The 27,952-nt window shown below is 49.6% G+C and overlaps 1 protein-coding gene across 4 annotated transcripts; it reads left to right on the top strand.

Annotated features, from left to right (window-relative positions):
* The first annotated feature begins 418 nt into the window (after positions 1–418).
* On the top strand, positions 419–25,460 carry FHL3 (four and a half LIM domains 3). 4 transcript variants are annotated; one of them, XM_015649390.3, is made up of 6 exons: positions 419–526; positions 21,013–21,194; positions 21,272–21,446; positions 22,078–22,247; positions 22,409–22,595; positions 23,535–25,460. In XM_015649390.3, the coding sequence occupies exons 2-6, from the start codon at positions 21,039–21,041 to the stop codon at positions 23,684–23,686; spliced, it is 840 nt and encodes a 279-aa protein (XP_015504876.1). In that variant the 5' UTR covers positions 419–526; positions 21,013–21,038; the 3' UTR covers positions 23,687–25,460. The 4 variants fall into 4 exon arrangements, with proteins under 4 accessions (XP_015504876.1, XP_015504875.1, XP_015504873.1 ...); XM_015649389.3 differs by having other exon boundaries at positions 21,010–21,194; XM_015649387.3 differs by lacking the exon at positions 419–526 and adding an exon at positions 12,200–12,305 and having other exon boundaries at positions 21,010–21,194.
* The last annotated feature ends 2,492 nt before the right edge of the window (positions 25,461–27,952 follow it).

The following is a 27,952-nucleotide window of genomic DNA, read 5'->3' as shown; positions in this document are numbered from 1 at the left end:
GAACAGGCGGGGCCTGGGGCCGGCGGTCACAGCCCGCGCGCGCCTCCGCCACGAGGCGCCGTGTCCATGGCGACGGCGGGAACGCGCGCGCGGCCCCGAGCGCGGCCCCGCCCGACCCCGCGGGGACCCCCGGGCATGGGAGGGACCGGCCGCCGCCGGGACAGCCCCACGGGGCGAGCGCCGCAGCTCCCTCCGCCGCCGCCCGGAGCCTTCCCGCGGAGCTCCCGTTCCCGCCCGCGGGAGGCGAAGCGCCGGAGCCGCCGCCTCGAGCCGGGGTTCATCCCGCTGCCGGCCGCACGGCGAGCATCGCGGGCGGGCCCGGCCCGCTCCCCCCGCTGTGGCGGCAGCGCCTCCCGCCGCCCCAGCGCCGTGCTGGGCGGGCACCTCTGTGCCGGCCCCGGGCCGCCCCCGGCCCCGCCCCGGGCCGGGCTCCGCGCTCGCGGCTGAGGAGCAGCGCCGAGCTGAGCCGGGTCTGCCCAGCGCCGGAGCAGCGGGAGCGGCAGCGCGGCCCAGGGACGCTGACCAGGTGGGCAGGGCAGGGCCGGGTCGGGCCGAGCCGGGGGCAGGAAGCGCCACCCGCTGTGGCTCCACAACCCGGGGTGGGTCGGGCGGTGCGGGGGTGCCCTGGGGGGCTGCAGGGAAGGCACCGCATCCCCGGTGCCGCCCGGGGTCGGGGCATCCCCCGGGAGCCCGGCGCGGCGACGGTGGCAGTACTGCGGTGTCGCTTGCCGGAGAGCTGGGCTCCGGCAGCACGCTGCACACCGCTTTTCAAAAGGAGAAAACCACAGTCTTCGGGCCGTGCCCCTTTGCCAGGCTGCGAAGTTGAGAGCTTGAGCAGTGTTTTATGAAGAGAGTACTGAGACTTCACTCGACCAAGAGACCCGGGAGTAAACTATAACGAAATACTCAAATATAGCACAGAAAAATTTTCAACACATCTGGAGTGATTGCTATTTCCCAGAGAATCGTAGGGTAGCGAGGGGAAAAGACTCTAAGCCTTGCTTTGTGTGTGTGTGTTTTAGACAAAGACTCGGAAGTCACAGTTTGGATCTCGCATGAAAAAGTAGCTCAGGATCTTTTCAATTTTTTTTTTCCCCTCAACAGTTACATTTCGGATTTTGTTTTCTTACAGGTAACTTTTTACTGTTTTCTTTATCCGTTTCCAGTTCTGTACCTGTGGTTTCATTAACCACTGACACTTTCATGAGAACTCATGGGGACGCTGGATACACTTTCCAGTTAGCCTGGGTGAAGCGTGGTGGTAGGAATGTCTCTCCACAGACTTGCAGCACAAACAGATGGCATGTGCCAGGGATACGTATCTTCACAGGGCAGGATTTGATACTGAGGTCTCTTTACTTAAATCTGAACTTGCTACGTTCAGTGTTTCCCAGTTTTGAAAATTGTAAAGGAATTGTTCCAAAGAAGAAAACCTATTCCTAGGAGCAAAAGAAAGGATGAAACTCTGGTGGATACAGCATCCTGGTGGCAGCACAGGCCTCTAGAGAAGAGTGTAGGGACATTCCTTTTACTTTTCTGACTCTTCTACCAAGCATTAGAAATCTGTGACTCTTCTGGCTGCCTAGGTGTTGCAACTGCCTTATTTCCCTGATTTGCTTTGTCAATACGTGGTTTAACTTCATGATAGGCAAAGAGGAAAAAGGAAGTCTGACATTTCTCCTATCTTATTTTTTGTGCCATATTCTTTCCTTTTCCTAACATGGAGACCATATTGTTCCCTTGCTATTCTTGCTGACCACTTCCTTTGAGGCATAGAATTGTCTTCAGTAGTTTCATTCTTACCCAGCTTGGTCTGTAATTTTGTACACTTTTAAATATGGTGGCATAGCACAGGAGACAAAAGTATAGGTGATACGGTTAGTTGTGGGCACTAATTATAGCAGATCCTCTACAGCAAAAGGTATGTTTTTGGAATGAACTCCATAAACCTGTGCATAGGAGTGGTGGGACACACTGAAGGCAGGGCAGTGTTTAGGAACAGACAGAATTCCCTAACAGGAGGCCTTGTAAACTGTTCCATGATCTCAGCTTCTGGAGCATCCATGTCTTGGATTTTTTGGGGTAAAATCCGTGCTTTTCCCCTGCCTGCAGAACATCATCTGAAGAAGGAGGGGTGGGTAGGGTGCTGAAGGTCACTGTGTTCCCAGTCTTTGGGAGGACAGGAGGTCGCTGCTGTTCCAGCAGAACATCTGCCCTGAGCTCAGCTCCTGGTTTGCACTATGGTTTCTTCTGCAGCAGGTGCTGGAACAGCCCTGCTGTCCCAGAACACAGCTGGTAGCAGGATAGCTCAGCTTTCCCTGATCCATCCTATCCTAGGGAGGCAAGGCAGGAGTCTCTTTCCTGGTTGGTGTCATCAGGGTGTCCTGGTTGGTGTCATCAGGGATTTTGTCTGTAGTGTACCAGTCCTGTGTGGCTGTAGGCAGTATTCACTGGTTGTCAATTGATTCCTGAGGGGTATGAGTTTAGCCATGTTCTTTTCTGGTTTTGAACACAGCAGCTTCAAGACTGAGGTGAACTCTTAACTGATGGAGCCAGAAAAATCTTCCCTGCAGGCAGGTTACCAAAATTCCCAGTGCACCAACTTTGGAAGCACTGGGTTCTGTTCCCAGCCAGGACTTGCTTGCTCTATTGCTTGCCTGATGAGGTAAGATGCTTTCTGTTGTGTTCCTAATTGCGGCTGTTACATGGCTGGCTGGTGTTTGAAATGCCAGCAGAAAGGTGGAAAAAATTGATTACTCTCAATGCTCAAAGTGTTTCCAATGCCCTCTCCCTTAGAAAGGACTTTTATGGTAATTGCAGCACTGATGCACGAGATTTTCTTGGTGGTGCACCAGGATCCTCATTGATGTCTGTAGGATTTTTGCTGCCCGTAGCTTACATGAGGCTGTGCTTGATGAGCCACATTTGCAGCAGTAACCTCAGGAGAGAGGCAGGAGTTAAACCTTGTTGCTCTGCTTCACTTTTTATGTGATAAAGGTACCCAGAAAACTGGGGTCTGGCTACTCTGAATAAAAGCCAAATCCCTTAACTGGACAAACAGCTCCATAATTCCTTTAATTGCTCAAATAAGAAATCATTTCTCCTCTGGTGTTCAGTATCCCTGGTTGACATGTGCTGTTCTCGGACTGCCTGTGCCCACCACAGTGCCCAGTTGCTCTGGCAGGAAGGTGCTGCCAGTGAACTTTGCAGTTTTGCTCAGAGTGCAAGTGGCTCATTCCTTAGGAGACCTCAACTGCTTCTGCTGAAATTGGTACCATTTCTATGGCCAAACCGGAAAAATTCAGAGAGGACTTCATAGTGTTTTGCTTTGGTGATATCATCAAAATCAATTTAAGCATTTTACTCAAGTGGGTTTTTTCCAAAAGGAGGGGATAGCTATAACCCTAAATACCACCTGTATCTAGGAAAGGGAGATCAGTTGTTAGGGGACAGAGAGGCTTTACCAGTGGCATTTAATCTTCAGATTACTGCTACCAAGAGCTTTATGGTCATTTTTAAAGTGAGGTTGTGGGCAGAAGGGCCAAGCTTCACAAGCTGGTTTGGTTTTGTGGCTGCTCTCAGGGAAGCTGCTGCTGTGAGCACTGTCCACTCGCCAGCGAGGAGGGGGCATTTCCCACCAAGCCCATGTTTGCTGGACTCTGCTCTGAAGTGAAGAAAGGGAAATACTTCATTCTGTGGAGATGTAGTTGCTGAGGAAAGTCCTTGGTCTTTGTTTCTTCTCTTCCTTCCGTTTTGTTCTGGTTTCACCAGGTGTAAAATACAATTGTCAGCAGTTTACACGGAAGGGGAATGTCAGTTTTCCTGTTGAAGAAAATATCAAGGGTCTGATTGTGAAAGGAAAGGGGAAATAGAAGAATGCCACATGGCTTCCACCTTCCTGTATTTCACCCCAGCAAAACTGCCTCTGCTGAGTGACTACTTTGTTGATACTTACTAAATGGAACAATTTTAACAAATGATTCTGCCCTTACTCACAGAGGCCCACCAAGAGAATAATATTACTCTGGGAGGAATCAGGAAGACACATCCATTAGGGCTAAATTAATAGTTATGAATTATTTAGTAATGTCTTAACACAGAATCCAAAGAGCAATGGAATAAAAATTCTGAAATTTACAGTCTTGTTCTTAGTCTCACTTTGACTTGATTTGTCCTGTGGTCATCTGATTGTTAATATTAATACATTTCATTTTTTATTTGCCTCTGAATATGTTACTGTAGATCATCCCATACTTGCAAACTGTAGATTCTTTTATGTGAAGTATTTTAAACTTCCCAAATACAAAAAATATAAATTATTAAATCAGCAGCATGGATAGATACTAATTCTGGACCCTTCTGATTTGTGTCATGGCTGGAACAACAGTTTGTTGATGTTTATGGCCAATCTGCCCAGTGCCAGTTCTGCTCAGGAATATAAATTATCTTCCAGCACCAACTTGGTGCTGATGCCAAGGACATGATCTTGACTGCTTCCTAACTTAGCTTTGAACATCTGAGCTATGAGGAATGTGCTGCATCTAACCTGGAGCTGTTGGCGGCCACCGATGTCATGAATCCAGTGAGTGGAGAAGCCAGCGCAGGTGACTGGACAGCTGGAGCTATTTTCTCTACACAGGAGGGGCAAAGAGAACTCTGAATAGCTCAAGGAAATGCTTGGTGTTGTTTGAACAGTCAGAGATCTGCTTCCCTAGTGCTTCCTTCAGCACATGTTACACTTGACCCTGCCAGCACTACATGCCAATAGGAGTCAAGTCTTTGTCCCCAGTGGTAGATTAAACTGCTTGGCCATTGTTGCGAGTCCAAGATTTTCCTCTCTCACCCTGTTTAAAAGACTGCTTGGATGTTCAGCCAAAGTAAATATGAGCTAATAAAAACTAGAGATAACACATGCATACTAGTTGTTACGGACTAACTGTAGCACAAAGAGGCACAAGTTTTGCTGGCAGCTTTTCTGCTTAAGTTTTGAAGCTCAATTACCTGCAGAAGAGTTGGTATGGATCAAGTATAACTTCCTTTCTATTGCAATAGGGGAGCTGTATCTATATTCATGTGTATGTTTGGAACAAGAAAGGCATCTGTTACGCTGCTGAGGCTCTAGTGCCTGCCTTGCAAGGTATAGTGCATCAGCCCCAGTTAAGCACTTCCTCACCTGACAGCTGAAAATGCTGTGGCAGGCCATGCAGCTCCAGAATACCCTTCTGTATTTCCCCACAGTCACTTTCCTTGTTGGCAACAAATGCATTTTCAACTGACTTTTTCAGTTCCTCAGCACATAGCCTGTGAGGGCCACTGCTGTAAGGTAACACTGAGATCCATAGTCTGCAAGGGGTTGGAAGGGTAGGAGATATTTACGTGGCTCTTGGAAGTACCCCAGCTTACAGTAAAGGGAAGAATGAGATTGGGAGAGTATCACTGTGGAGTGACAGGGATGGGATTGTCCTTGTGGTGCTGTGCTGTTGGACACCTGAGTTACAGATGGTGCTGTAGTGAAGACCTGGAGAGATCTATAATTGTCTGGGGATAAGGCTGCTTTGAATGCCTACGTTACCAGCACACATAGTCACTGTGTGTCTGGAGAGGGCTGACCTACTGAAGTCCTTCTACAGTGGCTTTTTTTGTTTTTCCCTTCCTGAGGCTTTTGGCTCTGAAGGGACAGTGTGGTCCTGCACCCTGTCCTTCAGCCCCTTCTGCAGTGGAGTGATCTGTGATGAGCAGAAGGTTAGAGAGAACGGAGGGCTTAGAGTGTGATATGGCATTAAAGGGTTAATGGCAACTGAGCAATAATTACCATAAATTATGCAGACTAAGTCCAGATCTAGGAACAGTTTTACCGCTTTCATTCCAAGCCAGTCATGGCTCATGCTGACAGCACACCTGGAAATGAGGTAACTGAGTAATCTGCCCACATTGTTCAGATCTGCTGGGGTTTGGGCACAGACTTAGTATGTGTTTTCCCTGCTCCTGGGCAACCTTTGTTCTCCTGCAGCCAGGAAGTCTCCCTGATGGGATAAGACAAGGTGCTTCTGTTCCTTTCTTGAGAAGGACGCTGTTAATTCAGCTGTGGTGTGACTTCCCTGTGAAATTCCTTTTCCAGATGCAAAGATCTCCCTGTTATTGCAGCAGGACATGGAAAGACTTCCAGTGTTGCCTGAACATGTTATTTAGGTCAGTTGCAAGGAAGATGGCAATGTGAATCAGAGGAGTTGGAAGAGAAAGAAAGTCATTAGACAGCACCTTGACATCCCCTGCCAGTGTGGGGATTTTCTCTGCTGATTCAGAAGCCTGGCTGGAGCACACATTTGTTGTCTTGTGCTCTTGGTATGGTCCTTTGGCTGGGGAGCTGGACTGGCAATGAACCAGTGGGCTGCAAAGACAAAGCTTGCCTTTGCCACTCTGTATCAGCACCTAGATCCTGGTGGCTGTATGAACTAATCTCTGGAAGATAGAGAAAAAGGTCTCTTCCTCATTACTCTGGAAAACCAGGTGTATCAGGATCATTGGCCTGACTGCATCCATTTTGGGTGAGTGAGGCTCCAGAAGGTGCTTTTACAGAGGCATGTTCATCATGTTGTAACGTTGACCAGAGCAGCTCGGGGGCTGTTCCCATCCCAGTAGTGGGTGTGTGGTGCCCAGTTCACTACAGAAGCTCTGAGGGAATTCAGCAGAGTCATTGGCCTGAGTGTGCTGGGCCAGCCTTGGGCTGGAGGGCTGGTGGTGGGAACCCCCTGAAAATATCCCACTGGGCAGGGCTCTGCCAGATGCTCCGTGTCCCTTCCCAAAGGAAGTAGCCTGAATTTACCCAGTGCCAGTAGAGACCTGTAGGCTAAAACAAATTATTTTTACACAGTAGGAAACATTGAGACCAACCTTAACTGATGAATCAATTTGCCAGCTTTTAGCCTCAAGGTCCCTAGTCCCTCAGGGCTTTCCAGCTTGGGTCGGTTTCCCAGAAAGAGTCTCTTGGATATGTGCTGTTGGCTCATTAGTAGCTGTTTTATTTTTCCAAGAGCCAGTTCTCGTTAGGTTCGTTCTCACAGCATTGTTTTCTTTCTAGAAGAAGCTTTTGCTGGCTCTCCTAAACTATTGCATGGGAATTGCTTACTAGCTTACATTTTTTTTGTTTGTTTTGACCCAAAGCTGTGCTTTGCTCCCCTCTGTAACACTGCCAACATAATTTCCAGTCTCTTTTAAGCATATGTTTTGCAATAGTATCTAAAGTCTTGGCTCCAAGTAACTGCCTTACAGAGAGATTAGTATCTTCTAACGAAGGAATTGAGAAGCAAATAGTGAGAACAAAAGCAGTATCTTGAGAGCCTGTAAGACTATCCTGACCTTTCCCAAAGGCCTCAGCCTGGCCCTCAGTGTTCAGCAGATGGCAGAAATCAGGGTGGACTTTGATTTGTAGGGGCCTCTGCCTTGCTGCTGTATTTGCGGGAAATGTGCTCAGCACATTGTGGCCATCTGGGCTTGACTGTACTATTCTGATAATCCCCAGGGAGCCTTCTCCAGCAAAGCTCATCCTTGATGGAAGTCCTCTTTGGCTGACCTTGTGGAAGGGTAGTGTTAGCAGGCTGGATTTTTGAGATTTGACAGCGGCATTCCTCATAGGAAGAAAATGGGCTTGGGAAATGCTTTGTCCTGGCCAGGAAGGAAAGTGCCACTCACCAGGTATCCACGTGGGCACACAGCTGGAATTGCACAAGAGAGTGAGGAGGTTAGTGTTAATGTTTTCTAAACTTCAGGAGGAAGTGTTACAGGAATGCAAAGGCCATCAGAAAACCAACTGGAAAATTGCCTTGCTTTAAATGGGAGAACCAGATGTGGAGAGGTTGAATCTGGAACTGAGAGTCTCAAAATTGCAGGGAGCTGAGTGACTGGCCACTCACAGGGAGACAAGAGTCAGATGAGGGGGTCCTGGCAGGAGCTGGAATCTTCATTTCAATCTAAATGAATGTCTGCTTTTCTAAATGAAGAACTGAGCTGGCTTTGCCTGAAATCAAAAGAATGATTTGGGTGCTCAGCATCCCTGGAACTGAGAGGTCAAAATATAGGCTGCCAAATTCAAGAAATAAGGAAAGAACAAAACCAAACCCTCTCCAAGCTGTGTTCTGAGGCTGTAACTGCTCTGCCTCAGATATTTAGCATTTCAGGTGTGGGGGGTGTATGGCAGCTTGAGTGGCCGGTCCAAGGGGCAGGGCTGTCCTCAGGGATCAGGATGTCTGCCCTGCCTCTTGCACCATGCATGTGGCAGTGTGTGCCTGCAGACCCGTGTTTGCTTCTGAACCACATGCTCTGCTCATGACCCACCCACCATGGGCTGTTGGACCTGTGGCACCCATTCTGCTCCCTCCTGCCTGTCTCTGGCCATCCGTGGTGACAAGCCTCAACCCTTTTCCTGACCTTTTGACTCTCCAGCTGTGCAGCATGTGGGGCTTGCTCCAGGCTGCTTGTGAATCAAACTCCCAGGAGAGTTTGTGTGCTGGTGCCACAGAGGCTCCTCTCCATGTCTGTCCCGTGGCAGTTTGTCCCTGTGCTGCCCAGGCAAAAGGGACTCTCTGCCTCTCGCTCCATGGCTGGCTCTGCTGGCCAGCCCTCGTCAGCCACACTCTTGAGAAATCTTAGTGGAGATGTCGACCTGGCAGATGGAGGCTGTTACCTCATTCCACAAAAATGCTTTGTTATTGAGAAAATGGAAACTGTCTGAGGTTTAGGAGCTGAATAGAGTCATTGGTGTCTGTTTTAACCGCAGTTTAGTGGTGACTGCTCAAAAGTTCCCCTCTCTGAGCATTCCCTTTTCCTACACCCATAATCTTCAAGCCATTGGAGAGCTTCGATGACTTAACTCGTTAGCTGAGCAAAAAAATGTTGAATGCTGTTGCATGCTCTGCAGAAACTTCACTAAAACCTCAACATCTTCCAGCAAAACAAAAATGATGAGCCAAGAAATAACCCTTTGCAAGCTGTTGGCCAGAGAAGTGATCCCTATGGATACTAAGCCAAATTCAACCCTTTTTACAGTTTCAGCTGGGTGTCTTGTTTGCTTGACTTTGAAAAGCTCTGTGAAGATTATGCAGGAACTTCTTGGAGAGAAAAGACATGTTTAGAAACTTAGATTTTGTAATTCTTAAACACAGGTATTTGAACCCCAGTCCTGAAGAGAAATTTATTTTCAACTGTTTTTAAAAGCAGATTTCAGCATTGTGGATTTGAGAGCATAGGAAAAAGACTAAAAATAGGGATTGAAGTGTTTGCAAGCTAGTTTTCATATTGCTGTGAATAATGACTTGAGTTAGTCCAGAAGAGCATTTAACCTAAATACAGGTCTTGTTTTACTTAACAGATATTTGTGAAACTGGCATCTGATACCTCTTTCTGAGGACCTTCTATAAGCATTAATCACCAGCACCCTAAGAGAACCAAGAGCAGCAGCTTTTTGGAAATAAAATGAACATTTTATTTATGTATTTTTAAACTAATTAATCTTGGCAGGCAAATTAATGTCTTCCAGCTGCTACAGATGGTTTTCACATGACTAAATATTTTGGTGTGTAGAAAAACCTAGAATAGTGGAACCACAAGATATTAAGTATTTAATTATTACCCTGGAATGTAAATATGACCTTGATATTTTCAATTTGTCTGTCAAAATTTCAAGTGTTCTCTTAGAAATCCATCAAACAATACAGTTCCAATCTTGTTATCTGTGAAGCAGAGTGACTACTCAGCATCTTCTCCAAATTTGTTTAAATATCAGAGTGGGTTTTAGAAACAGGAATTTGCTTAACTGGAGAAATGATCCCAGCTGCTTGAGACAGAACCCAGGATCAAGGTTTGAGATGTAATGGACTAGTTCTGTTCTAGATCCCTGCTTTCAGGTTTAGACACAAAAATCCTTTCTAGGCTCAGCTCTGCCTCTTAAGGCCTTAAGGAGGATTTTTAATATAAAGTACAAATTGCAAAAACAATTAGCAGTTGATTTTCAGTCTGTATCTTACCCATTTAGAATGCATTCTGGCCATGTGTTGTTCCTGTAGTTGTAAAGCAACCTTATTTCTTGAATGATCCAAGCCCACAAGATTTCCCTCATGCGAGTGTGTCAGAGGTAATTTCTGTTGTGGTTCAGGTCTGTGTGGCTGCAGATCACACACAACCTGCATGTACACTCAGGCTTCTTGTAAAAAATGTCTTTTTGTAGTTCTTCTAATGAAACAAAAGAAAGGGAATCATAGAAAATATGTATATGAAAGGCCTAACAGCTGAAGATGAAAATTCCTCTCTGGGGTCCACACCTGATGGCAGTTTTCCTGGATATTGCTCAGGATGGGACGACAACAAAAAGCCAGTAACAACAAAAACCATGGGTCCTAAGCTGTCCGGAGTGCACGGACTGTGTCTGTAGCACCATGAGCCCCAGTACCAGCCTCAACTCCTGACTTTTGCTGGGCTTTTGACCTCACCTTTGAATTCCACTACCCTCATTTAAGGAAAATGTGGCTTTTTCCTAAGAACTAACCCTTTTTGAACTGGTGCCTAAGTTCCTGGTGCTGCCCTATTCCAGTTCTGCCTGCCAGCTCAGCCTGCTCACTGCAAAACTCCCAAGTTTAAATAGCAAGAGCAGCTAGCAGAGGCATGGTGTTGGTTGAGAGATCTCTGGATTAGCTGTGCTCTTTAACAGCACAGCACTGTGTCTATCTGTTACAGGGCTGGAAGGGACCTTAAAGACCACGTCCCTCTCTTCCTTCTCCTCCACTCCTCACGGAGCTAGGGTTGTGCAATCTCTCCATGCAGGTCTGTAACACGCGGCAGTGGGTGTCACACTTTCCACTGACAGGGGTATGTGCTGCATCTCGGAAGGAGAAGAAAGATGGAACTTGGATCTTGGTTCCATTTTTAGTTCTACAGCCTTGCCTAGTGCCAGAACCCTCTGAGGTGCAAATCCCAGGAGGGAGATAGCATTACTCCCTGACCTGCAGGTATTACAAGGGTAAATAATGTTTCTGCTGCTGACAGCTGTTAGGGAATTGAGGAAGCCACAATCCAATGAGAGGTATGGGATGTCAGCTCTGTGGAAACTGAGGACATTTTGCATTAATGATCTTGCACTGGATCATCACATACATTTGCTGGCAGTAGAGAGTAAGGGAGCTAAACTGCTTCCCAGGTAAATCTTTAGTTTGTGTCTTTAAATTTGGATTATTTATTCTCATCTGCCTCTTTCCCTGACACATGGACATTTTCAAAAAGAAAAGTCAACATTTAAATCTAAAAGCATTTCAGTGGTTCCTTTTAACTCAGTGAACAGTGCACATCAAGAAAATTGCTGTGTGCCTACCTCAGAACATTCCGGAATACATAGACTAGTAGTGGTGCTCACCAAGAGTCATTAAAAGCAAAAAGTGCACAGTGTGTTTTGCATCTATCTCAGCCAAGAGAAGTTTTATTTCTGCTATTTCTCAACCCTATGAAAACATCATATAACTCACAGAAAGATTAAATCTGGCCCGAGTGCATGTGTAGAAGTCTTGGATGTGTTGCTTTTGGAGAGCCCAGAGCTGAATGTGGGAAATCGTAAGTGCACATCAGGTTGGTGAAGGTGCACAGATTGTGTCGTGCTTCGTGCCACGTGAAACAGCAACAACTACAGGTTGATGAAATAATGCTTCCAGGTCCTTGATAGCTTTCAGTTTTAATTTTAGAAAAAGATGTAGAGCAGAACTTAGAATAAGAATGGAAGATGAAGGCAGAGACTTTGAATAATGGGGCCCTGAGTAGATCACACTGTTTGAGCCACACTGACCCTTTCAAGTGACAATCCAGGTTCTGCTGCTCACCTTGTTAGCACCTGACTCAGTAAGTCAGGCTAATAATGATGTTCATGAGTTTTTCCCTTTATGTTAGGAGTTTTGCTTTCTTTTTTTTCTGTCATCAGGACATTAAGCAATAGAAAGGCTTTGGAAGTAAAATATGTCTACACAAAACTGGAATCATGTGTCTTGTGAAAATTTAGAGTAACTTTCATTACAAGTGTCCAATTTCTAGTCACAAGTATTGACATTTAAACCCTTTTGGAAATACAATCTGTGTGCTGATGTCAGCCTTGGTTTATGATGTGACTGCTTTTGTTGCTGGCCATGCACTTGAGTGTTTGCTAGTGAAGTGATGATTTACTCATGAGAGTGTTTGGCTGGTGGCACCTGCTGTAGCTGACTGTGACCAGGGACCAGGGGAGCCACCTTGGCACAGCTGGGTTCGTGCTGCTCCTTTGCTTTCAGCAATGCAAGGTAACAATCGGGCTGAGCTTTTATTTCCAGCGTTTGCCAGTTTGGGACAAATAGCTTGTAAATGGAGCACTTTTGCTTAGATCAGTTCGAAAACAGAGGGAGGGTTGTTGGCATTGCATTGAAGCCCTTGATCCTCGGGCTGCTTGAGCATGTGAACAGCTCTGGGAACTTTTTTCCTGTAGTCAGAGTGCACGTGGCTGCTGCTTCCATCAGTATCAGTGAGTGTGGAGCACCTTCCCTGCAGCAAAGAAATGAGACATTGCTTCACATCTGCTGCTTCAAGGGCTGAGACAGCAGTTCTTCTTGGTCTTCAGCTGAAAGGTGCCAAGAGAGGAGCCTCTGTTAGTGAAAATTCTGGTCTTTCTGATCCTTTTTAACCTGTGGGAGATGTGTTTCATGTAGGTTTCCTTGTAAATCTCAGATGGGAATGAGAGAATGAGGTTCTGTAAAGGAGCCACAGACCTGGATCAGGGACTCTTGATGTTGTTACTTCATTTCTGTTCATGTGGGATTCTTTTCTGTAAAGGAACAGCTTTTCCTCTGAGTTTTTAGGCACAGTCAGTCTGCATGTTTACTGAGCTGCCTGCCAGCAGCAGCTCCAGCTCTGAGATAGACATGTCCGGTGGGCAGGGGCATGGGGTTGGAAACTCCATGTGTAGCTACATGATATAAAGGCATTCTACATTTTGTGAGCGTGTGTCCCTTAAAATAGCTGTTCCCAAACAGTCACTGGGATGTGGCACACTTTTCCCTTTCATGGTTCCCACCAAAGACCATCTCTGCACAGCAGAACCAGGAGCATCTCACAATTATTTTTTTTTAGTACTTGCAAGGAGTTATTTTGTAGAGATTCTACTTGAAATATGTGACAGTTGCAACTAATGGCTTCTATTATTTAAGTTTTGCTGTACTTAAGGGTAATTTTAAAGGTGTCAGTGAGAATGGTTTGAAGATAACCAGCTGTGTAGCGTGAAAGTAAATTACACGTGCTGACCAGATCACCTGGCAGAGAAGTCTTCAATCACAGAGTGGACCTTATTTCACTTCTACGCTGGCAAGGCAGTGACTAGAAGGTGTTCTCTTCTCCTCTCAGCGATCCCATCTGTCCCCTTTCCTCGTTTTCCTCCGCTGTGCTGCCCTTGAGAGCGCTGCCCTGTTTCGGGAGGCTTGCAGCTGGCACACACAGCATCTCCCGGGCAACAAATGATCCGAGGTTTTGTTTCAGAGAACCGTCAAGCCCTTCCCGGGGTGGTAACATGAGACAATTCGTCTTTGCCAGCATTCAGTCCTTCCCCAGATTTAGAAGCTGCTCGCATGCTTCGTGCTGCAGGGCTGGCATTGCCTTTGCTCGCAAGGGACACCAGCAGCTGTAAAAAGCGCTTTATAGGGACTGTCCGTGTTCCTTGGGCTAAGAGCCAGCGCAGGTGGAGAGGCTCGCAGTGATCTGTGGCAGAGGGAGCACACAAATGTCACTGCCACATCCCCTGTCACCTTCCTCATCCCTCTGCGGATTTTGGAGAGCCCCAAAAGGCACAAAACTGCCAGGGCTCAGATGCACATTACCTCTCTCCATCCATCCATCTGCTTATATGCAAGAAACCAGTTTGTGTTTGGGAGACAAAGCATCAAATTGGAAGAGGGAGTATTTTGACCAAATTTGGTGAAAAAGTTCATTTTGCCCTTTAAGTAATAGGCATGCATTTAATAAAGCATGTCTGGGATATGTGTCTTTTCCTGCTACTGGAAGTCAAAGTTGCTTTGTTTGTTGAAAAAAACATGAAGCTGAGCAGAGCGTTAATCAGGAAAAGAACTTTCAGGCTTGCTGAAAAGGGGAGACAGGGAATAGGGGGACTGGGCTCAGATTGTACAGAGCACATGAGCAAAAACCACAATCACTAGGGCTGCATCCAGTGCTTGAGACAGTCCCTTGATTGCCTTTTTGGGCAAAACAGAGGTATGATCTTGTAAGTATCTTTTATTAAGGACTGCAAAAAGCTTTGTAAATACTAACTTAACTTATGTATCAACTCAGAAATAAGAATGGCTTCATCCTCTATTTAAAAGCAGCTGTCTCTAAGGGAAGGAAAAGTGCAAACTACAGTGTAAGGATTCAGTTGTGATAGAACTTCAGGGAAATAGAGCGGAATTACATTATTTTGCAGTAATATCTATACTGAGATGCACAGGCCCCAAGAACTAGCAACTGGAGCAGTCAGATTATTTTTTCTGCATATAGGCTGTGATGTCTGTTTGAGTTAGAAGATTCTTGTGTGCTGAGCTGATCCAAGATGAAGGTACATTGGCCTCAGTGTGCAGTTAGTCATTTCCTGTCACGCTTTCATGTTTGAATTCTGTTGTACTGCATATGACCTTTATTTTGTGGGGCAAAGAGATCTTGAAAACACCATTGCCAGGAGTCCTGGCATTGTTAAATTGGATAAACAGCGAGGCATTTATATGGCTGTGGGTTACATGGGCATAAACCAATTAAACTTTCAGTGCTAGCTTGTAACATGCTCACAATATGTTTATTGAGAGTAATTGCACACCTGTCCCTTGCTCCTTTTTAAGAACTGACAGGAGCAGCCCTTTCCCTGGACTGCAGCTCTTGCTCCTCTGATCACACCAAAGCTCCTGTGATCAGTCACATTCCCTGAAACTTGGCTTCAGCATCTTTCTTCCTCTTATGGCCACTGTGACCATGTGTGCAGCTGCTGCCCTCAGCCAACCCCCCACCTCAGTGGTAGCTGTGCCTAGCTGCCAGCATCCCCTGCTTGTCACTGGCACGTGGCAGGAAAGGTACCTGTCACGAGGAGTTTCGGCCAGGGTGTCTCTCATTTCTCTGCATTTTCCTCAGAGATGAGCCAGAATCTCTCCTGGCATGTTTTTTAAGCCATGTGTTTCTTAACTGCTTGACAGAAGGGTCAATGTTGAGCTGGACAGAAGTTTCTGGTGTGTTCCTATCTTGCTCCTCTGCTTTCAGGCTTCCTCCATCAATTAATGGTCTGTTTGAATGTGATGGATCCAAAGTGCCCAAATGATTTCAATTTCTCACTTCCTGTTGAGTGCACAGAATTTGCTTACTTTGTGCTCATTTTGAATAAGATTAACAGTTGATCTCTTGAGCAAACATTCCATTTTAATGTCAGCAGAATGACATAGATGGCCTGCTCTGCATGGTCCCTAACAGTTTTACTGCTGTTAGCTACACCTCTGAACGGCCAGGATTTTGTTCAGAACCTAAAACAGTTAACCCCTACAGATGTTTAGTACCAAATTTTTAACTCTGAAACCATTCCCTCCTTTTTTACTAGGCAGAGTTTTTAATTTTATGGTTGCATAGTAGGGACTCTTCAGCTTCTTTCTCAGACTCTTGGTAGAATTAGCTTTCCTTAAAGAGAGTCCAGAGCAAGGGCTGAATTGTCTCTTGTGTCTCTGCCTGTGCTGCTGGTACCTCAGGAGCTCAGCAGTGGTGGCAGCTTGGCCTTGCTCACCTTGGACCAGGTGTGATGTCTCCATCACGACTGTGCAAACAGCTCAGCGTTTCCCACAGGCACCTCTGGGCAGGCTGGGGGCTGGAGGCAGGTGTGATTTTCTTACTGATTGTATTCTGTTTAAGAGTACAATCAGACATTTGTGGGATAGGTGTGGTTTTGGCACCGTCCTTTATCTCTGTGCAGAGCTGTTAGGAGTCTGTGATACAGCTTTGTTCTTTGGAAGGGGCACCTCAGAGATCCCCTCTAAACAATGGGAAACCTTTATTTTGTCCTTCTAAGCCTGTATTAAAATCATACTTCAGTTTAGGTCTTGTGGCTTGTCAGATTCTGCTACTTCAGTTTTAACGGATTCTGCTGCTTCTTCCTCACAAAGTTGCGGACATTTTCAGGAAGCTGCTTACCTTGCTGACAGCAAGTTATTTTATTTGAAATGCAAGGTGTTTCTTTACAGTGCTGCCAGCCGTTTTACTCAATCTGTTGCAGAGCCTGGAGGAAGCCGTGACTGCTGTGGGCAGGAGGGTGTCCTGCCCATGCTCGGGGGAAAGGCTGAGGTACAGCTGGCTCAGCAGAGCTCCGTGCACGCACATGCATGAGCACAACACCCCGCTGCTGCAGGGAGCCTGTGGCCATACACCCAGCTGATCTGCTGATCTCTGAGGCTGCCTGTAAGAGCCAAATTTTCCCCATGTGTTGGAGAAATGACCTGCAGCATCCTCTGGTTGTGCTGGTGAAGGGGAAGCTGTCCTGTGAGGCCTGTGGTCACTGAAAGACTCTACTCCTTGCCATGCTGGAGCCCTCCTTCCTACTTAAGATTCCAGAGCTGTCCCAGGGAGGGCTGAGGCTGGAAGGCAGCTTGGAGGAGAGAGCTGAGGGCAGGAAGTGACTCACTGGTGCTGCAAGCAGGCGGGTGAAGGTTTGATGCAACTCTGCTCCCAAGGGTGCCTGCCCCATGCGGGCTGGCTCACCCTGAGGGAGCACTGGGACCTCTCCCCAGCTGCCTCGAGCTCTCCTCTAACAGCCCCAGGGATGCACCAGGTCTGCAGTGCTGGTGGGCTCTGGAGCAGAGTGACAGGGTACAGGTGGGCAGCAGCATGAGCAGTGTGCAGAAAGCCCCACAGCACCCCAGGGAGTTGCCCCTACCCCTCAAAAACCCAGCCTGGGGCCAGGGTGCACAGTGACCCTGTGCAGATCCCCAGAAGTGGTGTCAGGAAACGTGGAATGAAAGCAGTCCCAGCATAACGGAGGGGCTGGAGCTGCTCCTCAGAGCAAGCAGCTGGTTTGCCTTTTAGGGTCGGCAGCAGGCAGAAACAATTTCATGCAGATTCCAGGACCCATAATGGTTCTGGAAAGCTAGCAGGAACAAAAAGTGTTCTTCTCCTCTGCTGACCTTGGAGTGCTTTGAGGACTGTCTTTCAAAGCCATGTCCCTGGACGGTTTCATCCTTACATGGGGAATACTTGCCTGCCGCAGTGAGGTCGTGCTTTCTCTTCTGTGTGTCTGTTTAGGTGTGAACTACAACTGCTTATATTTATGCTCAGCCCTGGGGAGGTGAGAATAGGCAGGGACCTGACAGACAGTCAAAAGCAGGTCTTTTCCTATGTCCTGGAAAGATGAAGTGTTTCCCTAGGAATAGCCCCATGGATTACTCTAGGGTGACTCTGTGGAGCAGCTGGTTGTGAGCTGACAACAAACAACAAACTGGTGTGAAGTTACATGGGGTTACAGGTTCACCACACACACAAGACTCCGCATCTAAGGAGTTCATTGTAGGAGGAACCGTCTCAAACCAGTTAAACTCTTCAATGATTGTGTGGATCAGGCCCTATGCTGTCTGTATTGCCTCCTTTGCATAACAAATCCCCGGTTTATTAGTGCTAAAATTAACGTAATGATCCCCTGGGGCTGTTGCTAAGCCATCGGCTTTGGACAATGACACCAGGGTGGTGTTGGGTGCATGTTACTCTCTAATTAGAAAGTGGACTTTGCTGTGCTTCCTTGACAAATTGCTGACCTTTCTCATACATGAGGCTATTCTGAGCTCTGCTCCAGACTGATCAGATTTGCATCGTGGAGCATTTTGGATGTTGTTTGTGAGTGGAGCTCTTGTTCCTAAAGCTGTTTGTTCATGGGCACAGGAGAGGAGCTGAACTTCCTTTGCTCCATGAACACAACTACATCTTTCAGAGTGAAAGAGGAGGCAGGCAGCTGGCAGGCATATATCTGTGTTTATTTTTGCCCTCCAACAGCTAGTGAGACAGCTGAGCAATATCCCACATGCAGCTCCACCATCACCCTGTACAAGGGACCTGCTTCAGCAGCCTTGTCCCCCGGACCGGAGCCATCTGGCAATGGGCAAACGCTCTATTTACAACTGCAATCCCATCATTATAGGGCAACACCTTGGTTAGCATTTGAAGGCGTTCCTGATATCAGCCCAGCACACCCAACACACAGCTAATGTTTACAGGGTGGTGCAAAGGATGAGCACATTCTCCCGGGCACAAGAGTGATTGCCTATATTGTACCTTCTATGTCTGAGCCTCGATTAAAGGGGTTTTCAATGCATTTTAAAACTACCTCTTTCTTTCATAAGGAAGGCAATTCCCAGGTTCATCATTACAATCACAGAAGAATTGATTTCACAGAAGAATAAGAATTCTGAGCTTTTCTACTATTTATTTTACTCCATTTCTTTTGTCCCACCTTCCTCTTCCCAGTGTGTTTGGTCTCACAGCACAACGTCTCGAGGACGATGATGCTGCGTTGGCTTTGGTGCTGCCCAGGCTTCAATGCCCCTGCCCAGCTCTGCATGTGAGAGCAGAACAAAGGGAGCAAACAGCTTATCTAACACAAATAACCCTGAGCAAACTTCCTGGGCCTGTTCTTGTTCTGTTGAAAAGGCAGCGCAAAGTCTGTTCCCGTGTGTGCTGACTGCAGCCTTGGCCATGTGAGGCTCCCTGCATGGCTCTGCTGCACCCACAGCCCGGGGAGCAGCACTCAGCTCACAGTGTGCAGCAAGCATACACAGACTTTGGGGAGAAGCTACTCCAAGGGGAGGCAAGCCTGGCCCACTTTAGGGTCCCCCTGGGTATATCATTCCTTAGAGGGTTTGTTTTTCACTTCCTCTTCTGACAGCGTCAGGGTCAGGGTAGTGGTGCTCAGCAGGCTTATTCCTCATCACTGGTAAATCTTCATTCAGGTTGTTTTTTCTTTTTTTTGTGTTTTCTGATGTCCTCTGAGCCTCTATTACTGGACCACAGAGCTGAAGTGCAGCCCATTGAGAAACATGGAAGTTCCCTGCTCTGGCAGTGCCTTAGCTCCCAGGCCAGGAGTGCTCATTAGAGGTCCTCTTACTACAGACACACCTTGGAAAGTTCCCTTCACCAGGGCTGGGAGGGGGAAGGAGGAGAGTTGGAAATTTAATTTGATTTGTCAGAGAGAAACGTCCCAGGTAGCTTCAGAGAGCAAAGGCAAGTGGGGTGGCAGAGAAGGCAGCCATGGGTGAGAAACAGCCAGGGGCTGTGTGGGGGTCAGGGGAGCTGCTGCCCAGTCACAGGAGCACCTCGGGGCTGCCCCAGAGGGGAGGGACACTGTGGGGGCAGCACAGGCTGGAGCAGAGCTGGAGCAGCAGGTCCAGTCCAGCACCTTGCAGCAAACCACCATGTGCCTGCCTCGTGTCCAGTAACAGACTGGACATTGCCTTGTTCTGCAGGCAGCACGCAGAGCTGCTGGCTGGAGCTCTGGGGGAGGCTTGCTGGACACTGGCCCCAGCCCATGGTGCTGGCAGAGACATGCCGTGGAGCAGCTCCCGTGGCCACAGCCACACAGGACTGCCACGCTGGAGGGCACGGAGCAGGCAGTGGTCTGGGTGGCAGCTGGTAACGAGTGTCTGAAAAGGGACTTTGTTTCCCCTCGGTTGGTCACGTAGCCGTGTGGGAGCACTGGATTTATTCTCCATCAGTCCTATCGGCACATACCAAGCTTGACAACAGCTGGGAGCTGTGTGGCTTAGCCAAGAATAGCCCTGGGGAACTCTGGGCTGTGAGTCAGAGCTGTCTGGATCAGCTCCTGCCCTGGAGGCTGCCTTCTTCAACCTACAGCCGGCCGTGGGGAGGGGGTGCAGGGGCTGGTAGGGAGCTCTCTGACCATTAAATGCTTAACTGCAGATTGAGCTGTGATTGCTCTTTGTGAAGTGAGTGGCTCAGTGAAGAACACTGCAGTGGAAGTGCTCTGCAGCTGACAGTTCCCATGTAACTCAGTGGGCTTGTCTACACTTGACAGCAGCCCAGGTTAAAGAAGGGTGTGATTTTGCAACTGGAAAACTCCATGTTTAGGAATAACCAGACTAAACTAAACAGGAGTTTAGTCTTGTTCTGGAGTTAATGCTCCAAAGAAAGCAAAATAGTTCCACAAACCTGCTGTCTGTGTGGGAGATAAGGAGCAAGGAGAGATGTCAGGTCTCCTTCATGCCAAGCCCCAACAGGTGCTGTGGAACACCCATCTGCCCCTATAGCTTGTCCCTGGAGAATGTTTGTAGTTGGAGCAACACATGCAGAACAGTTTGCTGGGAAGAGGCTCCACAGTCAAGGCACAGTGCAGAATGCCCGATTCCTGCTTCCCTATGGAGCAGCTTTAAACCTGCTTTAAACCTCTGGAGAAGTTCCAGGGTTTGAGCTGCTAGCAGCCCCTCAGGCAGAGCTTTCAGGCATTGTGAGGAATCCTGCTACAGACTGTGCAGGGCTGAGCGTGGGTCTCTGAAGGGCGGCTGGGTAGACTGATCTCCCTTAGGGTGCCTGTCTCTCAGATATCACAGCGGACACACAACCACGTGGCATGTGCATACTTTTGGTGCCAAACGAAAACTTTTCATGCAGGAAATCTCTCCCTTTTCATTTTATACTTCCCAGGAAGGTAGCAAAGAGTGAGGAGCATAGCTGCATGCTGACATGTTCAGGTTTTCTGAGTGGTGCCAAAGTGCTCCAGCTGTGAGCTGGAGTATAAGCCTGAAGCAGGGTTCATTGCAGGCCCTGATGTCTGCAGGCTCTTAGGGCAGTGCATGCAGCCCCAGAGCAGGAGCACAGTGTGGGTCTGTCCCCTGTGCTACAGCAGCTGTTGGCTCAGTACAGGGACTCTAGAGGTGTCAGGGTTGTGCAGGGACATCTCAGACAACCTAAGCTGCTACTGACCTACAGCTGCCCTGATCTCAGCAGGTGAAGGAGGGCTTCAGACCAGCACCATGACGGAGTGCTTCGACTGTGACAACTGCAAGGAGTCCTTGTATGGGCGCAAGTACATCCAGATGGACAATGGCCCATACTGCATCCCCTGCTATGACGCGCACTTCGCCAACACCTGCGACGAGTGCAAGGAGCTGATCGGCCACGACTGCAGGGTGAGTAGAAGCCCTGCAGACAAGCAGGTCAGTTCCTGACCTGTTTGGTCCCCTCCTCATGCTGGCTGTACTCCCAGGAGCTGTACTACGAGGACCGCCATTACCACGAGCACTGCTTCCGTTGCTTCCGCTGCGACCGCTCTCTGGCTGATGAGCCGTTCACCTGCCAGGGCAAGGAGCTGCTGTGCAACGACTGCTATTGCAGCGAGTTCTCCTCCAAATGTATCGCCTGTGAGAAGACCGTCATGCCAGGTAGGAGCAGGCAGACTTGAGCACTGCAATTTGTTCCTGCTCTTTTAGTGTCAATTGGAGCTGCAGGTCCAGCATGAGAACAGCGTGGAGAGAGTTGGATCTCTGTTTCCCTGCCTTCCTGTCACTGTATGGAGAGGGCTGGGTCCTTTGCCTGTCCAGCAAGACAGCATGATCCCAAGCTGTGATCACCACAGCAGCCCTATCTGTTCCACTTTTTCATGGGGAAATGAATGAGGGAGGAGGTAAAAAAGAGTTTCCTGGGCACTTTCTGCTGTGTGCTGACAAGAAGAGACAGAATGACTGAAAATGTATGAGTGTCTCTGGAGAAGGCCTGAGGCAAAGGCGTGTGTCTTTACTTACCTATTTTGGCACCGTCTTTAGATGTAGGTTACGTCAGACATCTCTGCCATGGCCTTTGTGCCAGTGCTGGGGACATGTTCCTGCAGCCTTCCCCTTGTGGCTGTGCTATGGGCCTGAGGCCCCTTCTCCAGCTGCCCGTGGTGGTGAGCTGCCAAGGGGAGGGGAAGCATAGAGCCAAGTGTGCAGGACCACAGTTCACCCTGTCCAGCCCCCCATGTCCCTGTGTGCACGCGTGTCACTCCCTTGTGTCACCGCAGGGCTCTCTTTGCAGGCTCCCGTAAGCTGGAGTACAATGGACAGACCTGGCACGAGCATTGCTTCATATGCAGCAGCTGCCAGCAGCCCATTGGGTCACGGTCCTTCATCCCAGACAAGAAGGATTATTACTGTGTCCCCTGTTACGAGAGCAAGTTCGCTCCTCGCTGCACTAGATGCAAAAAGGTATGTGTGGCCTGAGAGCCCAGAGCCCACAGCTCTGATGCAGGGGCAGGGAACTCCCTGCTGCTGCCTGAGCCCTGTCAGAGGAGGGTTCAGGTGCCAGCACCCCAGCTGGGCTGTTTCCCTTTGCCTGTGTGTCACCAGCATGTGCTCTCTTCCTGCAGACCCTCACCAAGGGAGGAGTGACCTACCGGGATGAGCCCTGGCACAAGGAGTGCTTTGTCTGCACGGGCTGCAAGACCCCCTTGGCTGGGCAGCAGTTCACCTCCCAGGATGACAACCCATACTGCATCAAGTGCTTTGGGAACCTCTATGCCAAGAAGTGCAGTGCCTGCACAAAGCCCATCACAGGTGAGCAGAACAGCTCTCCGAGGAACCTTGTGGTATAGTGGGCCTGTGGCTACTTCTGTCCCTTTGTGTCTTTCAAAGTGGTGAACTGTGTTCTGTGGGAGGAATTCCCTCTACCCACAGGTAAAGACTCCAAAGTGACCCCTCAAAGCATGATCTCATGTCTCTAGCTTGCCTTTTTTGATACTGATTGCCATGTCCTGTGAAAAGATCGTTCACAGACAGGGAAAGCCTAGAGCAGCAGCTGGTGCAGGGGAATCTGGACCTGGTGTACCTGCCTAAGGCAGGGGAAGTAAGGGATCCTCTTCTGCAGAACCCCCTAAGAGAGTCTGGCTTCCTTCCTGCCATCCCCTACTTGACCTTCCCCCTTGCAACTCGCAGGTTCTTGCTGCTGGGAAGGCAGGAGAAGCTGTGAATCAGCTGGTGATTCAGAGGATGATTCTGGCTGAGGACAGCTCCCAGGCACCCACTTCCCCTCTGGTCCTTATGAGTTTGTTGCAGTCCTGGGGAGAAGAGGGTCACAGCTCACTAGTCCAACAACTGCCAGCAGAGAAAGGAAGCTCCTGTGGAGCCTCTGCAGGAGCCTGGGCCTGAGCTGGTGGCAGGATGTCTTTTCCCTGGATTTGAGTAGTTCTGTCTGCCTTCATCCACTGTAATGGTGCAGCTCCTCTCCCTGCTCTTCCTAGGGGAGAAAATCATGATTCTGGTCCAAATCTGTCAACCCTGCAAAGTCTGCTCTGAAGCAATTTTAGTGCTTTTCCCCCAGCAGAGTGGAGATTCACATTTCAGATCTATTTGATCCCGGGGTGTGTTTTGGATGCCACCACCAGTGCCATGTGTGAAGACCTGACCTGGAGATGAGCAGGCCAGGGCTCGATCTGTTCAGGAAGCTCATCCCAGTTTCCCCAGAGAGTCTGACACTGTCCTCTGTCCTTCCCACAGGCTTTGGTGGTGGCAAATACGTCTCCTTTGAGGACCGTCACTGGCACCACAACTGCTTCAACTGCGCCCGCTGCAGCACCTCACTGGTGGGGAAAGGCTTCATCCCCGACAATGATGAGATCCTGTGCCGCGACTGCAGCAGCGACCTATGAGCCCCCGAGGACACCATGGGGCAGGGGCTTCCTCTCCTCTTCAGGGCCTTTGTGCCAGATTCCCCAGCAGTATTTTGGGGGCAGAGCAAAAGGCACCCGAGATGGGGGCTGACCCCAAACCATGGTGTGTTCAGGGGGTTCCTGTGCCCCCTCCCTGAAGGCTAGAGTATGCTGTGCTATGGCTCTGTGCAGTCAAAGCTAAATAAAGCTGAAAAAGGAGCTTCAAGACCCCCCATTATTTACTCTTTCTTTTCGCTTCCAGTCTAACCAGGCACGAGCCCAGCTGAGCAAAGGGCAGGAGTGGCTTTAGCACTGGGCTGCTGGATGTGCACGCTGGCAAGCATGTATTCACCCCTTGGCACAGCGCTGACTTCTCTTCTTTCTCCATGTGCTTCCCTCGCTCTAGGTGACACAAGGCAGTGTGTCAAGAGGCCATGCAGCTTGGCCATGCTGACCTGTGTCACAGCTGGCTTTGCACAGCCTTCCCATATGCACAGCTGGCCCGGGCATGAAGGGCACTGTCTTCTGTTCTGGAGGTTTGGGGACACCAGGCTGGAGTGTGGCCTGGAGAAGAGCATACAACCTGTCAGATGGGATCCACCTCTGGAATTTTGTAGCATCGCACCCTTTTCAGGCCAGACCCTTTGCTCAGCACAGCATGGAGGTGCTGTCTTAGCTGTGAATGAGGAGCTAATGTCACTTGTAGGTACGGGTCATTCTGCCCACCCACACCTACCCCATTCCTGTCCACCTGTGCCATGACCTCCCACGGCTGGGGTGGCTGAACTGGAGCTGGGAGTGCTGGCCTGCTGATGCTCAGATGCATCTGGCTGAGCCCTACAGAAGGGCATGCTGGGAGCACTCAGGGCTTTATTCCTTCTCCATCCTTCTCATGAGGATCCTTGAGACAGGCACTGCTATGCAGAGCCCAGCTGCCAGCAGCACTGGGAACACCAGAGACCTCTGTTAATTCAGGGAAGGGAGCACTGCCCACAGTGCCTGTGATTAGTAGCTGGTGGGAGGTTCTGCAGTAGCACAGGGCTCCAGCACAGAGAGCAGCTGAGGGGGCAGCAGGATGTCCACAAGCTACTCCTCCAGGGCTGCCTGTGTCCCCAGTGGTACACAGGGAGTGGTGGTTCCTTCCAGCCACACTCATCCTTCCCTGTGTCCCAAACAAGAAGTAAAGCAAAGATGGCATTTGTGGGGAGGGGACTTTGCATTGCCCAGGTCCCAGTTGGCCCCAAGTGCAAAACAGGGTGTCTTGAACCATCCCAGACTCACATGAGGCCTTAAGCAATCCTTGCCCAATGGCTGAGCTGGCCCTGGGCTAAGGCCAGTCTCAGTGGGATGGATGCTCATGCCTGCCTGGTCTCTGCATCCTTCTGCTTCTGTCTCGCTGGGGCACTTTCGCCAACCCTGCTTTCCTGCTTAGTCAGCCACATGCTTTTCTGTTAACCTGTTCTTGTGGGCTTTTTCCCTCTTGTACTCATTTGTCATGAATATCCATCATTTTGTACACAACTACAGGATGAAGGGGCTTGCCCCCCACTCAGGCTTCACTTAGGAACAGAAAACGTAATGCATGTTGAAGTGTTACTACTCTGTGTTCAGATCCTTGTTAAATCCTTGTTTGGAAGCTTTGATGACAGCAAATCAGAATTTGTGTGTTTGCTATTATGAGAGGAGCTTGGAGCCATCTCCAGAAGGAATTGTCCTAAACCTCAGCGTCCTCTGTATTCCCTACAGCTTTATACAATAAACCGTTTTCATGACACTTGCTCTTCTGAGTCTCTTGAACAGCAGGCACAGGGCAGAGCACTGAGTTGGTGCTGGGCTCTGCTCAGCCTTGCCTCGCCCCTAATCCCATTCTGGGGACAGGCAACCTCCACAGTGCTCATGCCTGCCTTCCCAAACCACAGCCCAGTATCAGCCACGCTGGCCCTGTGGCTGTGGCAGAGCAACAGCATCTCCCTCCTTCTACTGGGTGGCTGCAGTGGGTTTCTGGGGCTGGGGGTATCCATCTGTCTGTGCTTGCTGTCTGTACAGGCAGGCAGTTCTGCAGGACAGGCCCCAGCAGGAGGCTCCATGTTTCCAGGCTGGCTGTGGGACCAAATCACTGCAGCACCAAACCAACCCTGCTGTGCAGAGCAGTCTCTCTGCCCTGCAGTATGCACTCCTGGCTGTGCCACAACATTCCAAGGGGACATTCCAAGGGGACTCCATCTTGCTGCAGCCTTCAGCCAGGATATCCATGGTCCCCTCTTGGCAGCCTTCCCTGAAGTGCTGCACACTCTTTACTCATGTTTATCAGTCGAGGAGCCATTTATTCTCTAACACATATGAAACTGTTTTCCACAGATCCTTTACATTTCCCAGCAGCTGCCATGACTTCCTCTGGACTTGCCTGCTCCAGCCATGGCTGGGCTCCCGTGCGTGCTGCTCTGGTGCAGGATGGGCACAGTCCATGGGGTGCCTCTGTAGGACCATGGCACTGTTGTGTGCACACTCCTGTCTGCAAAGGCTCCTGCTCTGGTGGCTGATGGAGTTCTAGCACGATTTCTGTTGCTGCCCTGTGACCTGGGCTGGGCTCTGGTGCTGTGCTGGGCCCTGCAGGGTGAGTGAGCAGGTCCAGCCCAGAGGTTCCCAGCTGAGCCTGTCCTCCAGCAGCAGCAGCACAAGCGAGGCTTTCTGCACTGCTGTTTCCAGGGATTAACCGCAAAAGGTTTCTACACAAAGGGCCCCCAGGCTCCTCTTTCAGTCAGCCTCCAGAGCCTCACGTTTTTAGCCAAAAAAGGAAATGACCCAGCTGCACGTAGCACTGGAACATCTGGATTTTATCCCTGTCATGAATGGGTCATGGCTGTACATGGCCCAGTGCCTGATTTACAGGAGGGGGAGGGTGATGTCATGCACAATCATCCCCTGAGACTCTGGAGTGTGGGTCTGAAACAGTCATGGAAATTTTATTAAGCCCCAGAAGCAGTGTGAGGGGGGTCGGGCCAGGGCTGATGAAGTGGGAGTGGGGAAGCTGCTGTGGACATGAGGCAGCACTGCAGGGGTAGAAAGAGACCCTGGCATTGACCAAATCTGCCCACGCTGTGCCCTCCTGCACCACTGTGGATCAGGGACAGCGTTTGCAGCCCCAATGGGCAGAGTCAGGTTGAAGCCACTGCCTGGGGAGTCCTGTGCAGGGCCAGGAGCTGGACTTTGATGATCCTCACAGGTCCCTTCCAGTTCAGGATATTCTGTGATTCTATGCATTTCAGCTCCCAGCGCCTGAAATGAAATGGCATCCCTTGGGCCAGCTTCCTCCCACCTCCTCCTGTGTGCACTGCCATCTGTGGGGTGAGGAGGAGGGTGGTCATGCAAGGGCTGGTCTTGTCCCACCTCAATCCTCCTGATGCCAGCAGCCCAAAATAAGGAGGCCATGTGGCTGAATGGGACATCACTAGATTTTAACTCCTTCCCTTTCCAGAGATGAAGTTTTATGCAAAGAGAAATGGAAGAACACTAAGTTCAGTATCTTATCTCTGTTTTTATTTTTAGACAAGCATTCATCAGGAAAAGTGATGTACTTTGGGACAGCCTATAATGCAAGGGAGTAATTAAAGACAATATTCTTACCTGCAGCATCATCCTCTCCTCAGTGAAGGATCATCTTTGTCTGCCATTAATTAAGACTTTTTTTTTTCTTGCTTTTGACTTAGGGCAATTTCTTGTGCATGGCAGAAAAATACGAATAATTAATTCATATACAGTGAGTTAAAATGTAATTACAGCTTTCATTTGGTAGTGTGGGGGCAAGGCACGGGTGTGATCCGTCCTTGGATTTAGGGTGGATCTGAAGCAGGCAGTTGAAACCCAAGTGGAATGCCGCAGCCGGGGTGTCTGTGGGAGGACGTGCACCGCGATCGTGTCGCTGAAAGCAAAGCCTGCGCTGCCGGGCACGAGGACAGCGGCCCCGGGGAGCTGCGGCCGCGTCCCGCACGGCTCGGCCGGGCTGGGCACCCCCGAGAGGCCGCCAGGGCCTGGCCCCTAATCCAAACCGGCACCTCGGGCCGCTCCGGGCCACCAAGCACCGCGCTCGGACACGAGCCTGGGCCCGGACACTGAGCCCAGACACTGAGCTCGGGCTCGGCCCCGCTCTCGAATTCGGCCCCGCGCTCGATCCCGCTCTCGGGCTCGGCCCCGCCGCAGCGCCGCTGAGGGGCACGGCCGGGCCGCAGCCGCCTCCTGCCGGCCGCCCCGGAGCGCCGCGCAGCGCCC

The sequence above is a fragment of the Parus major genome, chromosome 23, assembly GCF_001522545.3.
Source record: "Parus major isolate Abel chromosome 23, Parus_major1.1, whole genome shotgun sequence".
NCBI lineage: Eukaryota > Metazoa > Chordata > Aves > Passeriformes > Paridae > Parus > Parus major.
This window is presented reverse-complemented; position numbering and strand designations above follow the sequence as displayed.